Genomic DNA, 16,327 nt, shown 5'->3' on the forward strand with positions numbered 1-16,327 from the left:
CTGCTTTTTGTCTTAGAATGAATGCACATCAAAGACAACATTTTTTTAATTTCTCCTTCTATATTGTAATGTAAAAATATTCAGTTGCTTGTCTTGAAAACTTTATTTTTATCATGAAAAGGTCCGCAATTGATACCTTATACGAATGTTCTTATGAATACGAACCCTACCCTACACAGTTAAGCCTCTTTGCCCACGGTTCGCGCACAAAACAATCAGCGGTTGTTCTGTTGCTACGGCGTGAGAAGACCTATTAATTTGCGTCGAAATGACTAACAATTTATCACAAAGTCAGGATAGTTTTCCCTGGAAATGCTCAGAATGATATTCAACTCTGATTAGCTAGTGCGATAGAGGTAAAAATATTAATCATGTCTGACAAACTGAGTCGTCAAGATGCCCTCTGGATTCTGCGCAAAACTGATTTACCAGGTGACAAAGTTATTCCACATAATTGTTTGTGTGCATAATTTCCAACTTCTTGTTTATTCTTGCCTTGTTAAATAAATACTAAATGTAATTTTAAATTGTAATTTCCATAAAGTAAGAAATGACAACAAGAAAACTTAGCTGTCTTTTACAGTTTTAATGAGGTAGGCTTATAAGGTGAGTGCCTTGAAGTGAGCTTTCACACTTCTGTTTTCAACTTGAGTTAAGCAACTTTCTTAAATTCAACTCATTGCAGGATCTACATCTAGAGACGTAAAGTTTGCTTTGGCAACAAAAGCGGAAAGATGGGTAAGTTTGTTATCTAAATAGATAAAGTCTGAAATAAAAAGTTGCGAGCCTTGATCAGAGCCATAAACTGTACGTTGTTTCAGTTTGAAGATCGATTCAGGAAAATTCAGGACTTCATTGAAAACATTGATCCAATAAATTGCTGAAAAACCCATTATACAAATTTTTTACTATAACTGAGTAAGGGTGGATATTCTTACGACATCCAATAATATACTCATATATCCCTAGATAGATGTTAAAAAATATTTGATACGAATTCTTTTTCGTCTTTTACCCCCACGAGGAATCTTTGATCACCACCACAGTGTACATGCAAAGCTGTATTTTGTTCATTAGTAGAATTGTGATGTCCTGTGTAGCTTAGGAGAATCCATGATTTTGAAACCTCAAAAGCAAAAGTTGATTTATTTTAAACTTTCTGGTACCTGGATTGCTGTTATATTCAATATTTATGTTTACTGCCAAATGATAAATTGATTATGATAGGTTATAGGCAATGTACATCATTGAAGAATGAAAAGCCTGAAATAATTCAGGCTCATATAGACATGGACAATTGTGTGCAACTACCGACTAAGCTTTGAAGCTTTGCATCGCAAAAGTGGCAAATTAGAGTGCCTGGCTCTTTGCTCTCAGTCAAGGGCTGAATTTTCCATACTTCTTTATCTGAAATCCCTGTTTAGTTGCAGCTTAAAGCCCTGAAGATCAACTCAATACATGTTATGTATTCCACTGGTCAAAATACAGCTTGCATACTTTTTGTGAATATCTACAAATTTGTCAACAGAAAATGATTCAAGGAAAGACAGATGAAGAAGATGTAAAAATAGCTGCCAGCATAGAAATTCAGCGAGTATGGAGAGGTCATTTTACAAGGTTAAATGATGGTCCTTACCAAGTACATCTTTGAATTGTTTTCTTTGTACATCATAGTATATACCAGGGTCATGGCCAGGACTTTTTAAAGGATGGGTCATTCTGTGTGAAACAAAGGGTACTCACCAGATTGTCATGTGAATCCTCCATGCCATGTTTTACTGGAAAAAAGGCTTACAAAGGATGGGGAAAGGGGAGTCACAGGCACCCAAGAACCCCTTCCCCACCCTATTAACTACACCCTTGCATACTGTGAGCCAAGGCTACATATCAAAAAATTATCTGTTGACAAACTTCCAGCTGTACTGAAAAATGTAATTATGTCCCATGATTATTTATTCCATGTTTTCTCGTTAAATGAAGATGTAAGCTGTTTGGAATTCTCCATCCAAATGCAAGTGTGATGTCCACAGCCCTTGGTAGTAGATTTGTGCAGAGTCCATCAAGGCTAAGTGATGTAAGGACCATTACTCCTATGGTTCCACATACCACACCACAGCCATCGAGACTCTTCAAGGTGAGGCAGAGATTGCCAACAATGTGTGTTCTAAAATGCCATCAAGTTCTTGACTGTGCAATGGCAATCTGAAAGCAGTAACAACTGGAAAAAAAGAAATTATCAACTGATTTTTACAGGTTAAGTGCAATGTCAGTTAGTCTGTGAAAATTAGTCCATCACTTCTTACCTTGTCCACAGCTTAAAACATGATTTATTAATTTTTGTACCTGAAAAACTGCTTATTACTCTAGTTAAGAAGAACTGGAGGGGTTGAACATACTATCCAAAAACATCTGACTAGTAACCAACACCCGATTCACACCAGTAAACATGTTTAGTTAAATTGGGTTTAACTGAACAAACATCAGGAAAAGAGAAGTGAAAAACTGAGTTTTCTGTAGGTTTTGAATAAGTCACTAAACCTGCATTTTCAATGTGCCTGATTTGGAGTTGACAAACGTTGGTTTTAGGAGCTTCTTTGAAGAAAAGAGTTTTAAATGGTGTTTAACAAATCAGCTTTTGTAAGACCATGTTGAAGCTTTGGTGTGAACGGGGTTTCAGTTTGTTTATTTTTGATAAGAAGTATTGCAGGGGGTGTTCCATAGAGACTACCAGAAGTGAAGCTAATGGTTCAAGAAGACCTTCCCTTTAATCTAATTCTTATAACTATTATTGTATTTAAAATGAATTTCAGATTTACAAGGAAACTTTTTAGACATGTTTCAGCATGACTTGTGCCATCATCAAGTTAATGTGTTACACAGTTGACTAAGTTGCTTAATATATATGTTACAGATACTTTAGAACTTTAAGTTGAATACAATATTTGAAATTACAATGGGCAAAACAATAGCATACGCAAATGTAACACTTGTAGAATGTCTCCTTCAATTTTAATTGCTTAAAATTCAAGAAGACATTGTACATTTGCTGCTTGCAAGCAGAGCTGAATGCTCTGATGTAACTTAACTGTGATTGTTTGTTCACATAGATTTACTTGGTAAGTGTAACATATGTAGGTTCTATTGTTTACTTCAACCATTTATTTTAAAATAAATAAATGATATTAATTTCAAATACATGTATTGTATCTGATCTAAACTTATATCATATTTATTTATTTATTTTTTATTTATTGCAATTCATGGCATATACAATACAAAATAACTAAACTAAAATAATTATTGATGATAAATAGTACTATGATATAGAAGTATCTGTAGATCATTCAATAAAAGAGATTACCACAAAGTGATATTTAAGGTATCTCTGTCCAACACAAACATATGTAACATCCAGAAAACAGGAGAGACAGAAATAATCAGATCAAAGTACTCATAACTCTAACAGAAATTTCTTAGCTCTAGTCTTAAATATAAATTTACATGTAACATGTGAAAACAAAGTCATCAGTTCAACAAATTTAACTGATGATGGCATGAGTCATGCCAAAAAACCGTCTTTTTAAGTTTTCTCGTGAATCTGAAATTTATTTTGAATTAATCATATTGTTATCATGTAGCCAGGGAAGAATTTTCAATAGTAATTTTAATAACTGAAACATGCCTTGTCAAATTTTCACAGGGTAACCAAATTCCTACCAATGCCTTGCCAATCACAAAGAATAAATATAAGGAATACTGTGAGAAAACAGTGGCACAACAAGGCCCATTATGTAGACTGATGTCATACACAGAATTCTGTGCTACTCTCATCCAAAGGTGGTGGCGTTTTATATTACTGAGATCAGTGTTTCCAAGACCACCCCCTCCTACCACAGATGGAGGATTATCACCAACTGGAGGTGTCCAGCAACGGGCCAGTACAGCTGATTCAGAAGAACCAGCAAGGAAAAAAGTTGTTGATAGAGAAGAGGCAGCAAGGATTATCCAGAGATCTTGGAGAAAGCACATAGTGAGCAAAATAATAAATTTTTTGATTCTGATAAATAGTTGTAGTGATGACCATTACTTCCAAGGATGATGATAAGAGGAAGGAGAACATCTTGTGTCTGGAAGTGACATGGGCATTAAAAATGTTTTTAGAGATTGAGGAGTTTTAACTTTCATATTTTTGGAGGGAAATGCTTAAAGATTTTGGTGTTATAGTCCTGTTGGTTTGATTTAACTCTTTAACCCCCTAAGAGTGATAAGTATATAATTTCTCCCAATAGTATGACCCCTGGATCAAACAGAAAGGTAATGAGAATTAATGAAATGATTGCAAACTAAAAAACTCCTGCTCATTAGAAAAATTCACTTTGTAAGTACAATGAGAAATGTATAGAGAAGAGTATAGAGAACTTGCTTACTAATGGTACATTGTAAAGAGATGAAAATATTTCTTTTGAATTGAGTATAACTTGATAAAAATCAAAGACCTGCTTGTAGGGGAAAGAGTGAATACCTGACTTGTTTCAGAGATCGGAGCTGCCATTGTCTCTTGAAAGCTCCCTAGAAAACAAAGTTTTCACTACAAGTTCCCTGGAAACAAAAATGAAGCTAGTTGCCTTGGGTATCCAGGTGTGCCTCCAAGGAAAATAATGTATTAATAGATTGCATGATACCTGACCAAGAACAAGTGGCAGTTTTATTTGTAGGCTCTTATCAGGCTCTAAGTTTTTTTTAGCTTTGGCCTATGCCTTTTCCTAAATTGTCTTCTTCTTCAACTTAATCCATAGTACCTCTTATTCTCTTGTATAAAATTTATGTGTTTGCAAGGGCAGGTCAGTTTTCATCATTTTGTAACTTGAAGTAACAGTTATGTTATTAACAAAATTTAACTGCTACATAAACATACCAAGACTTTGCAGAATGTTTTCATCATTGACACCATGGAGAAATTAATTGTCTCTATAATAATTTGTGTTCAGGACATCCAAGTATACAGATACTACAGAGATCTGATCAACTTCAAATGTCGGGGAGACCCATCTTCAATGTTGAAATGTATCAACCCAAGAGAGGTATGTTAGGTAATCATGGGTAATAATTAAGGAGACTGAGGATGTTTACAATTCTCTTCAAATTACTCAACAAATCAAAATAACAATCCAAAAAAATCAACAAACCCACAATTTAAAAGACCATCAATCAGAAATTTCCATGCTCTTTAATCTCATTACCTGATCATATTAATTCATTCATAAAACAATTTAATAACTTCTGAATTCCGTGGAAAAGGTTGTGGTTATTCATTGTGGTGAATAACAATAAAAGCTAAGTTTTTTGTTTGTCTCATGATGTAGTCATGGGTGATGTAGATCGTGACGTTTCGACTGCTTACTGCTATTCTTCTTCAGGCGATGATCACCTGAAGAAGCCCAGCAGTATGCAGTCGAAACTCCTGAATTGCCTAGGGGACCTCTTAATATTTATAAGCCCTAGAGTTTTATTGAGGCTTTCTCACCCCTTTTATAATTGAAAACTACTTTTTGGTAAAGTTTGTGGTGGTGAGGCCTTCTCACCCCTTTTATAACTGAAAACTACTTTTTTGTAAAGTTTGTGGTGGTGAATCAAACCTGAACTTAAACTCGAATGTTCAGTCTCTATCTTTTTCTCTTTATAGGCCAAGCTTTTAGATGCTGCAGCAGGGGTACACATTAAGTTTAGGCTGGCAGGAGTAAGTGATCAGTAAAGATGTATCGGGTTGACCATTCCAACATACTGTTAAAGCTGTCATCCATTTGTCAGGGTTAAGACAATTTTCCTGCTGGACAAGCAACTTTTTTTAATCACTTTCCCACTGGGAGAAGCTCCAAACTAGTTAGTCATTAATATAAATCCTGTCCTCAAGGTGAAATTTACAAAATAATAGATTTTGTATTTTTTCCCAGTCCTGTATTTCAACTAGCTTGCTGAGTGTTTCTTATTTTTTTCCAGTCCTGTATTTCAACTAGCTTGCTGAGTGTTCTATTTTCACTGAGAACAGCATTGTGTACTTTGATCAAATGATTTTCTAATGGAATGATGTTCTGTCATTGGAAAGTGGCCAACATTTAACCAGTTTTACAAAATTATTGTTCAATACAATTTTGAGACAGTGCCTTTTTTTGAGCCAAGGGTTACTCAAACTCCTTCTGTCATCCTTAAAAGTAGGCAATCAACTGATAAAAATTAGACTTAATTATTACATTTTATAGACATTCATGAAGTAATTGATTGACTCTATGTGTGTGTTCTTTTTATTTCTTAGGAAAAGTTCCCTCCTAACATATACTACAAGATTTTTACTCACCACAACATAGTTGACATGTGCGCTAATGCACCAAGAGATTACACTAAAGCCTCAACTAAGAGACTTCCAGTGAATTTTGTGCACAACAAAGGGCAAACAATGGAGGAAGGTGAGCGATTCGGCCAGGGTTTATGTTTTGGGGTCTTCAAGGTAGATAGAAGAAATTCAAAATAAGGAAGGTTAATTTAATATAGGTAAATAATCTTTTTTAATTTGGTCGAAATACACTAAGTTACTAAAGTTTAATTTCATGTCTTAGAGTACAGAGAAAATCCTTATAACTGGACTGGTTGTCAAAAATCTAGTCCTAGAGGGAACATAGTTTAGATTTAGTGAACTTTTTGGCCCCTTACTACATATTGTACCTGCTCCTGTAATAATATCATGAAGGAGCTGTAAGCTGTTATTTTTGCAGCTTGTGGGGGGGGGGGGGGAGGGTTTGAAAGCTATTTTGAAAATTTTAAAGCACCTGTGAACATATCAAACATTGAAGTTGAAGATAGGGCTAAAAAAAACTCTTGATGGGAGATAAAGACACATTTTGAATAAAAAATGCTCTGAAGTTCTTTAAACTGAAAATTGGCATTTTGTGGTAGATGATATGTCAGGCTGGTACCAGAGGTGGGAAAACAACGGCTGGAGGCTTGTCTCTGACAGAGTGATGAAAAGAGTTGATCAGGATCCAGTTGTTTATGAGTCAACGCTAAAAAAACAAAGTTTTAGTCATAACAAGGTTAGTATGCATGGTGGCAAGTAAGGCTGAAAATTGAGCCAGGTGTGGCAGGGTGGTAGACAGTTGTAGGCCCAGAAATGTCACCAGAAATGTGGGGATTGTACTGAGGTTAAAGTCAGTGGTTTGTTTCCTGTCTTCAAGGCTCACCCAAGATGTTGAAGTGAAATACTTAGTCACTTGTTTTTTCACTTTCTGCAGGTTGCAAGGAAACAAGACCTTGAAAAGAAGCGCAAACGGAAAAAAGTCGAATGGATGAAAAAGATGTAAGACAGTGCATTTTACTTAGTGGAAAAGCTTACTGTCAGTGATTATTGAACTTACCATTTATTTATTTTCAAGGTTACATGTGAACTGCTATTGTTAGGGTACCCCAGAGCCAATGGTTGAGATTTGACTCTTTCCACATACATTGTAGCATTTGTAGGGCGTTTTTAGGGGAGGGGTGCGAGGGGTGTGCGGGAGTTTATTTCAAGGGCCTGGCTCTTGTCCGCAATAGCGAGGTGTCCGCAGGGCAAGAGTCCACTGTACACCGTGCAGTCCGTGCTTTGTATTCTCGGAAGTTCGCTTTATATTATGGTCTGTTCAAAAGCCTTCCTCTTCATTATTTGCTTGTAAATTTATTTACCTCACCCGTGCACCCTTCCCAAAGAAAAATCCAGGATCCTCTCCTTCTCTATGAGAAGAGACAACCACTTGCACATGTTCATGTTGCGTCATTATTCAGGTACAGAGAGGGAATGTTGAAGACACAGGGTGGAAATGACTTAGAGACTGAACAAGTTGTACAATCAGTGGCTGAAGGAATGCTAACAATCACAGACATGCGTGGGCAGGATGCTGTGGAAGATTGGGAAGTGGATGAACTCCTGGAGTGGACCAACGGACTTAACTTTGACCAGTAAGTTTATGACATCTATTTCTCCGTATAGTGGTGAATATCACGCATTTTTGTAGTATGAGCATTTTTGATCCTTGAGGTATGGTAGGGTATCTGCTTATGTCTGTGTTTATTTCTCCTAAGATATTTGTTTGACTGGAAAGAGATTGCCACAAGTGCAGGCTCAGAATATTTAACAGGTCAGTAACAAAATATTAAATGGTAATTATTTTTATTTCGCTCTGTGATAATCACTCACTATAGAGCAATTTTCGAATGAGCGTCAAAGGTAATCCGGGGTTGCTTTGGTTTTGCTTCACCAACAAACTTACAAGAACTCGAAACTAACAGGGTTATCAAGCGAGGGAAAACTAGCTCTGGAAAATGTCATTGACCAAAACGTGATTGGTAGAGGAGCTGACGGAAGGGACACGAAGCAAGATTTCAGTTTAAAGCTTTAGAATAGAATAATCACATTATAGACTTGTTTATAATGGTAATTGAACTAAGGGAAGTGCAATTTGGCCTGACAACATACGCGTGATTCGTGAATAAATCGCACTGCTGAGAGCCAATTAGATTGCAAGAGTCATCAGTGTTTTCAAAATGGTTGTAATAAAAGTTTTAATTTGTGTGTTTTGTTTTTTCCTATTTTGCAGAGCAAACCAAGTTCTTGCCAGATGATCCCTTCTCACTGACGCTACTCTCTAGATGACAAAACATTTCAATGTGGCTTTTTATTTATTGTGAAAGATTATGAGATCGCGTTTGTGATAGTAAAAATTGTATATAGTTTGTATTTCTGTAATTATAGTTCATAAAATGTAAGTATTTATGCGAGTGTGTAGTGTACAATAATGCAGAATCAGCGTGATTAAAAAAAAAAATTATTAAAATAGTCGAAGAAGTCTGATCCATTTATATAAATATATTTGAACGTTGCACAGTTTCAAAGACAGCCGTTATCCTCTTCAAAACTATTCTGAACGGAGCATTTCTGTGCCCGAAAGACGAACTTCTAAACGAAATTCCGCTTCGGATTAGTTATGAGTTCCTAATAGACTGAAAGGGGTGGGAAATGAATTTGGATCAGCAGGAAGTTGGAAAGTTTTGAATTTACGTCTTTTTCGTTCCGGTGCATATTAACACTGGTTTTACAAGTTATGTTCACTTCCCTTCCTGCCAATCTTTAGACGTGAACTATTTCTTTTCATAAGTGTGAAGTTCTTGTCATTTGATGTGTCTTAAAGTTTTGCTAGTGAACAGTGACCAGTCATTAAAGTTCCAAAATTGTTTTGAATAGACTCGTCAATAACTTGTTTGGAATTCCATTTAAGCGAACGGCAGTAAAACCCAACAAATAGAGCTCCGGTTCATGTGCGCCACCGTAGCCTGGAAAGTAGCCGACCGTTGCTAACGAGGAGGAATCGATGCGGTCGACGTGAATTGAGAAGTTTTATTAATATAATAGATTAAAATGCAGTATCTGTGTTAAGACGTTTTGGTATAAAATGAGTGGGCCATGAAAGGTGTCAGAAGTCCACTGAGAAAATGCAGCTGGCGAATGGGCACAATTCTTTTTGCGTCTACATCTCTGTAAACCCTCTTGGAGACATAAAATCGTACATAAAGAAGAACCCTTCACCCTGTCTTGATCTCAAATGGCCGATATTTAACTCGTAGTCAGCTTTCTTTGCTGAAAGAGGTATCGCCCAGGAAAAAGATTGAAACGTTTCACCTCCTATGCAAATGCAGAAGAAAAACAAAAAGCTAGTACCGAGGTAGAATTTAAAATAATAAGCGATCACTGGTGTATGCAAATATTTCGCGCGTTTGAATGTACACTTCATGAATTCCAACAAATAGTTGTATTGTCATGCGCAGCTTAGCCGATCTCAGCGTTTTTGAACTTTTAACGGTGACTTTATACTATTTGACACTGAAAGAGTACAGATCCGCTAGAAATCCTTCATGTCACCATTACAATTGGTGGCTGTGCAAATTAAGCCAAGTTGAGTTTTTGACGAGTTTTATCAAAACTTTTATGATAAAACACCTGCGAACTAATCACACATCGGATCTTCACTTCACCAAGATATCGACATTTACAGCTATAAACAACCTTGGGCTGGTGCGAATCGTTTGTCAGAATGGGTGACGCAGTAGGAGAAAGACTCTGGTATACCACAGTTCTGCGAAAAAAGCCTGGGACCTCTAGGTAGGTTACAACATGGGAAAAAATATATCATGGTTAAAAACATGTTTAGCATGAAAGATTCCATGCCGCAGGGTCTACGCACGTAATTTACAAATTCGCATGTACTGGCTATAATGCCAGCTAAATGGTGAGACCATTCGCCACATTTGTACACAAATGCGATGCACCTTGTGTAGCACGAGGCTTCACAGCACTCGCAATTATCCAAGGCCTGTCATGACCCATGCTCTGCAGAACCTTCTGCGATTTCGCTTTCTGCCACCTCAGTTTTCAAATTAAGACAGAAGAGGCCATGTACTTTAAATGGGAGGGAGGATCCGACCATAAACGTTGTAAACCAACCGTTAAAACACTTATAGTTACCTCATTCTTTTTAGATAATTTTTATTTTTTTCCTATCATATATTTCCTATTATCATTTTACTTATTTTCATTATATTAGTACTGTTTTGGTGCTTCCTGGCTTTCTTCTAACTTTCACATGTGCTTCCGTTATATTTTATTCAAATAGTTCATGAATCTGTATAGCGTAATCATACGTCGTAATTCAAAAACGAATTTTTCAAAGTGAAGTCAAATTGCAACATTTGCAACTTAAGATGACATGACTAATGTCGAAATATGTTTGGTAGACTTAAAAATATCGTTTATTTCATACAACTATCAGAAAGTAGAAGCATGAAAAAACTGATTTCACACCGAAAGAATGGCAAACAAGCGCGAGACGGCAGATTTGCAGAATGTACCCGCTCTGACTTTGAACGAGCTGATTTGCTAGATTTCGATATCACTACAAATATTCGGTTACCTAAGTTTAATTTTGAGTAATAGTATACAGGTTCATATCGATCTAGGAATTCAATAAATTAGTTACTTAGTCAAAACTTCCTAAAAATCTATGACTACAATATTGTGATTGTTAAAAAGTTATTGCTAACTGACAATTATACCTTTTTTCCATTTTGATGAAGGTAATCGCAGGTGGGGTAAAACCAGTTCTAATAGGAACAGAGCCAACGCAATTGTGCTTGATTACCTCATGTATAGTCCTGAACAGAACCAGACAGACGCCAAGGTAAGTTTTTTTTTTTTTTTATAAATGAGAAGCTAGCTTCAGAAACCGTGTAAATCTCTGCTATTAGAAGTCATGCAAAAAGAAATCAAATATTTATAATCAAACTACAACAAAATTCTCGAACGTAATTGGTGATCACAGCCCGATTTAGGCACCAATAGAACAGTGTACGCGTCATGCTTCTAATTGGAAAGTGTAATGGGACATATAAGGGACAGTTAACACGTCCTGTCTGCGTAAGTGGACAGAACGCGTCATATGAGCGCGCTGTTGTCTCGCATTTCGCCGAGTTAACTGTTGTTGTTTTTAATAAAACCGTACGACCAATGTCTAGTTTCTTTACCAAATTTTGTCAATAGTTGTGATTAATTTGTAACAGGACTTCAAGTCGTCCAATTCTGTCTGTAATCATACTCGTAACTAGCAAATCGGACTCCTGGACTCCACCCGGTCCTATTACCATTATAAATCGCAATTTTGAGGATCCAAAGAGCAACCTCGCCCTAGATTTTTCTTCAGACTAGCTAAATTTCCTGCTCCTGGGCTCTTAACCATAAATACCTCATACATACCCAACACACACAAAAAGATAGCCATGGAAAACGTGGTTTTCCGATGGGATAGACAAAATTTTATTCGTGACACCTTCCAACGGAAGTAAGACAATCGAAATTCATGACGCGAAAGAGTACTGGAAGTCAGATGAACAACTTGGAGGAATGAAATTTTGTCCAACGGACTCCATACCTCTGAAGCTGTAGTGGAGATTGTATTTGCGACTACATTTTTTTATTTAAAACGATGAAGAAATGCAACTTTATCAGCTACAAATATAAAGCAAATAGACATTTCTCGCGAAAACAGAAAAGAAGAAATAAAAACGTCCAAATAATTTTTCAGTAGGCACAATTTTGTGTGCAAAGAAAAAAACTACACGAAAAATTTTTTAAGCAATTTATCTCCGTTGCACTTTACTGACCAACTGAAGCTTCTTTTAGACTGAAATTTGTGTGCTACAGAAAATAGCTAAGCATCTTGGCTGTAAACATACTTCCCTCTATTTTGAATTCCCGGTAATTTATTCACAAAGTTTATCTTAAGAAGCCTTCGTGTTAGTTGGAATGCTCAGTTATAAACTATTCATAACAGGCAGTGAGTGTGTGAGGGAGAGTATAAGAAAATTAAATGTTAAATGTGTTAAAAGTAATGTATATGAAAGTTTAACAGCACAAGTCGTCCTTCAAGCACTCATTTTTTTTTTCAGGTCGAGGATAGTGTTTCAGCGAAAGACGTTTTAATCTCAGCGGACAAGTTGGATCACAAAAAAGCAAATGGTATCATATATAGCTTGGTGAAAGAAAAAAATATTTCAATCTGTGTCCCCTGTGAGGATTCGAACCTCAAACAGTCTGCTCAAATAAGGCTATCCCAGCTGAGTGGGGAGTTTCGTGCGCTCCACTTGGTGCTTGTTTACTTTCGCGTCCCGAGGAGAGGTGCAGTGCAGATGGCCCATACTTCGGTCTCACCCTCTGGTACCTCGGCGTAAGCTCGAAACATTTTTGTTTTTTTTTATTTTGTTTTTGATGAAACGAGAATAGTCGATAAAGGTATTAAACCCGGAGGGTGCTAGATTCATTTCGGTTGTCGCTGTAACCACCAGAGGATTGTGTCTGTATTCAAGCAGGGATTCAATTTTCTCTTTTCATCAGCATCATTGACATTCGAAGTCAAATAAATACACAAGCTGTAGCCGGTTTGGAGAGTATCTTCTTCTTAACTGAAAAATGAGAATAACAGTTGGTATTTACAGGACACAATAATGGCGACTGAAGCTTCTAGAGCTTAACGAGGGGCCAATAGAACTAATTGTCTACGTTATATTAAACCAAAAATTGAGCATCTCTTTATCAGCTGAGTAGAAAAGATATTTGGGTCAACGTCCGTAAGGATTCAAACCTTAAAACTTTACCTTCAGACGCTCAACTAGCTGGGCAGAGAGGAAATTTGGGTTGACCTTCGTGAGGATTCAAACCTCATCTGTTCAAGTTCGCTGCCAAATGCTCTTACAGCAGAGCCAGCAGGAAAAAAACTTTTGGGTAAAAGTACGTGAGGATTCAAACCTCTGACACTCCAATATTGGTATCAATTGCCTTCTCAGCTGAGCTGAGAAAGATAAGTGGGTCGATCTTGCTAAGGAATCAAACTTCAAGTAAAACCTTACAATCTAGGTATAAAATATTGAGGAGGAAAGCAAATGACTGATCGACTCTCGTGAGGATTCAAACCTCAGATCTACCGGTTTTGGTGTAAGATGCTAAACCAGCTAAATTACACAAAAGTGAAGCTTACAGAGCTCGACTGGGGGCTACAAGGACTAATTATCTTATTAAAGATCTTAATCCAAGGTTATAACTCTATCTACCGTGAGGATTCAAACCTCACTTGACTCAATTTAGCTGTGGATGCACATCTAGAAGAAGTCTAGAAGAGCAGAGAGAAAATTGTGGGTCGAAATTCGTGAGGATTCAGACCTCAGACTACCCAATATCGGTTTAAAACGCTTTCTCAGCCGAGCTGAGAAAATTGTGGTTCGACCATGGAAAGTCATCTTTCATAAAACCGTGCAATAATCTCGGAATAAAATGCCAAGGAGGGAAAGGAATGACTGGTCGACTCTCGTGAGGATTCAAACCTCTAAACTACCGATTTTGGTGTCAAATGCTCGACCAGCTTAATTATACACAAAACTCTTGAAGTTATTGTTCCTATCTCATACTAAGAATTGTGTTATATTTGCTTCTTGAGTGTGTTATAAACAGATGATGTATACATGCAGTTTTTATTTTCCTGGAATTAAACACCTGGTAAAATCAAGTTGGTATGGAAGGCAGTGATGAAAGAGAATAATCAACAGAGCTCTGCGTGTAACAGGTGTTGCCTAGCTTTTAAGGTAAGAATGACATGAGATACAGCGATTGTTGTTGAAATACGTACAAGCTGTACAAGTTATAAATACCCGTATCTCTACGGTTGTAGTGAAGATATTAGCTGTAAATAAATATCATCCTCGGCATTAAATAAATAGGATTTAGCAATATACAGTCCACGAGGTGGCTCTTCTGGTCCACTGTTCCAGGTCGAATTGGAATTCATTTAGACTTAATTTAGTTTATTTAATGATGTTTTACAATGGACAGAAAGTAGAAGAGATTAAAATTTCATTCATGTGGAAGTCTATCAGCACAAGTTGTTTACCTTCTTGCACTCTTCTTTTTCAGCTTAAAATCCAGTTTAAAATGGTATCATATATAGCATGGTGAAGAAGAATCATTGCAATCTGAGTCCCCTGTGAGGATTCGAACCTCAAGCAGTCAGCCCAAGTTAAGCAATGCCGGCGACTGAGTGGAGAGTTTCATGCGCTCCACTCTGTGCTTGTTTTCTTTCGCGTCCCGAGGAGATGTATAGCGCAGATGCAGTGAAGCTTGTTGAAGTGTCTTCATAAAGTATATTCAGCAGCAACTAGAAGAAAGAGTTTAAGTGTTGTCTTCCTCGTGCATTATGTGTTCATCAATGGTGAAAAACAGATGAAAAGTCGCGGTGTTCACACTTCAAGTGTTCCTCAAGAGAGGGTGGCAGTTTAAATGGTTGAGGTGTATATGCATCATATGGTTATCAACAAGGAAGCAGTTTAAAAGTTGTAGTGTCTATCCATCTTATCCGTTATCAACAAGAAAGCAGTTTAAAAGTTGTAGTGTCTATGCATCATACGGTTATCAACAAGGAAGCAGTTTGAAAGTTTTGGTGCCTGTGCATCGTAAGTTTATTACCAAGGACTTAGTTTAAAAGTTGTGGTGTCTATGCATCATATGGTTATCAACAAGAAAGCGATTTAAAAGTTACGGCCTCTGCATCATGTGTTTATCAACGAGCAAGGAATTAAAAAGTTGCGGTGTCTATAGATCACGTGTTCATCACCATGGAAGCAGTTTAATCCTTGCACCACTGCAGCGTCTCTCCATCATATAATCATCACAAGAGAAGCAGTTTTAAAAATTGCAGCGTCTAAATATATATATATATATATTATGTATTGTGTGTTCATCAAAAAGTAGAATAAGTAGCAATAAAACAAGCGATAAATAAATCAATAAAAAAACTATAATTTTATCAATAAAAGATACTTAAACAATAAATCAATCAAATACAAACTAACCCCTCCCTACTTACTCAACCATCCCTGAAAGACTCCACACTTTTCCGCACCCCTTAGAAATTTACCCATATTGAATTTATTTTGGGTTTCAAGTCCTAATGATCGTTCAATCGTTCGGTGTAAGGCGCAAAGAAAATAGAAATTAGTACCGCTACGATAATCCCGACATCCACTTTCAGACGTCGGATTCCGGACCTTCGATTTTTGCGTTCGGAATTTTACTTCCGACTATCGAATTCTATTTCGGATTTCCGGCTTCGGCCTTCTAATTTCCGTCACCAGAAATTCGGATTTCGGACCTTCGCTTTCGGAGTTCGGAATGTTACTTCTGACTACCGATCTCATCTATTCCGACTTCTGGCCTCAGACTTCTTATTTACGACTTCTTGTCCTCTAAGACTCGAACGTCTTAATCTCTGACTGCGAAGTTTAGACATCCGACCTTCATTTCCAATTGCTACAACTCGACCTTCGACTAAAATGCTCCTTTTTTCCGATTTCGACCCTAAAGTGCCATTTTCAATGTCCACTAGGTGCAATTTTTAAGGAACTTCAGTGTGGCTATTATTGTGCAAGTAAAGTTGGCGATTTAAGGAATGTTTAACGTGACCATCTCCCTTAAACTGCGAATAAAGTCAATTTTTTTTAAAATTTAAAAAGAACTTTACACATAGATATTAAAAACTGATGATAATTTTTCACTTTTTAATTAAATAGAGCGATTTAAAAGACCAGAGTAATGAAGGATTGTTTGTATGGGAGACTGCGGTTGGTTGTTTATATTGATTCAGTGGAAGACGTAGGAAATAAAATAATTATTATGTTAGTTCGTGTATCTTAAAATCCTTTGGATATATCG

At 36.8% G+C, this 16,327-nt stretch overlaps 1 protein-coding gene and 1 long non-coding RNA gene across 3 annotated transcripts; one reads left to right on the forward strand and one right to left on the reverse strand.

The window, feature by feature from the left end:
- The first annotated feature begins 208 nt into the window (after nucleotides 1-208).
- On the forward strand, nucleotides 209-8,858 carry LOC113668647 (protein MFI). Of its 2 annotated transcripts, none has more exons than XM_027184583.2 (13): nucleotides 209-432; nucleotides 686-738; nucleotides 1,529-1,617; nucleotides 1,981-2,134; nucleotides 3,701-4,030; nucleotides 4,989-5,081; nucleotides 5,684-5,737; nucleotides 6,311-6,461; nucleotides 6,949-7,085; nucleotides 7,284-7,348; nucleotides 7,810-7,983; nucleotides 8,107-8,162; nucleotides 8,622-8,858. In XM_027184583.2, exons 1-13 carry the CDS (start codon nucleotides 372-374, stop codon nucleotides 8,675-8,677), a joined length of 1,473 nt encoding a protein of 490 aa, XP_027040384.2. In that variant the 5' UTR covers nucleotides 209-371; the 3' UTR covers nucleotides 8,678-8,858. The 2 variants fall into 2 exon arrangements, with proteins under 2 accessions (XP_027040384.2, XP_027040385.2); XM_027184584.2 differs by having other exon boundaries at nucleotides 432-606.
- A 3,953-nt stretch (nucleotides 8,859-12,811) lies between these two features.
- On the reverse strand, nucleotides 12,812-14,654 carry LOC113668621 (uncharacterized). Its single transcript, XR_003446018.2, has 2 exons — nucleotides 14,511-14,654; nucleotides 12,812-13,032 (listed from the first exon to the last, which is right to left on the reverse strand). It is a non-coding gene; the product is annotated as an uncharacterized LOC113668621 (long non-coding RNA).
- Nucleotides 14,655-16,327: the final 1,673 nt, after the last annotated feature.

Source organism: Pocillopora damicornis, chromosome 8 (genome assembly GCF_964200805.1).
Source record: "Pocillopora damicornis chromosome 8, jaPocDami1.2, whole genome shotgun sequence".
In the NCBI taxonomy this organism is placed as follows: Eukaryota; Metazoa; Cnidaria; class Anthozoa; order Scleractinia; family Pocilloporidae; genus Pocillopora; species Pocillopora damicornis.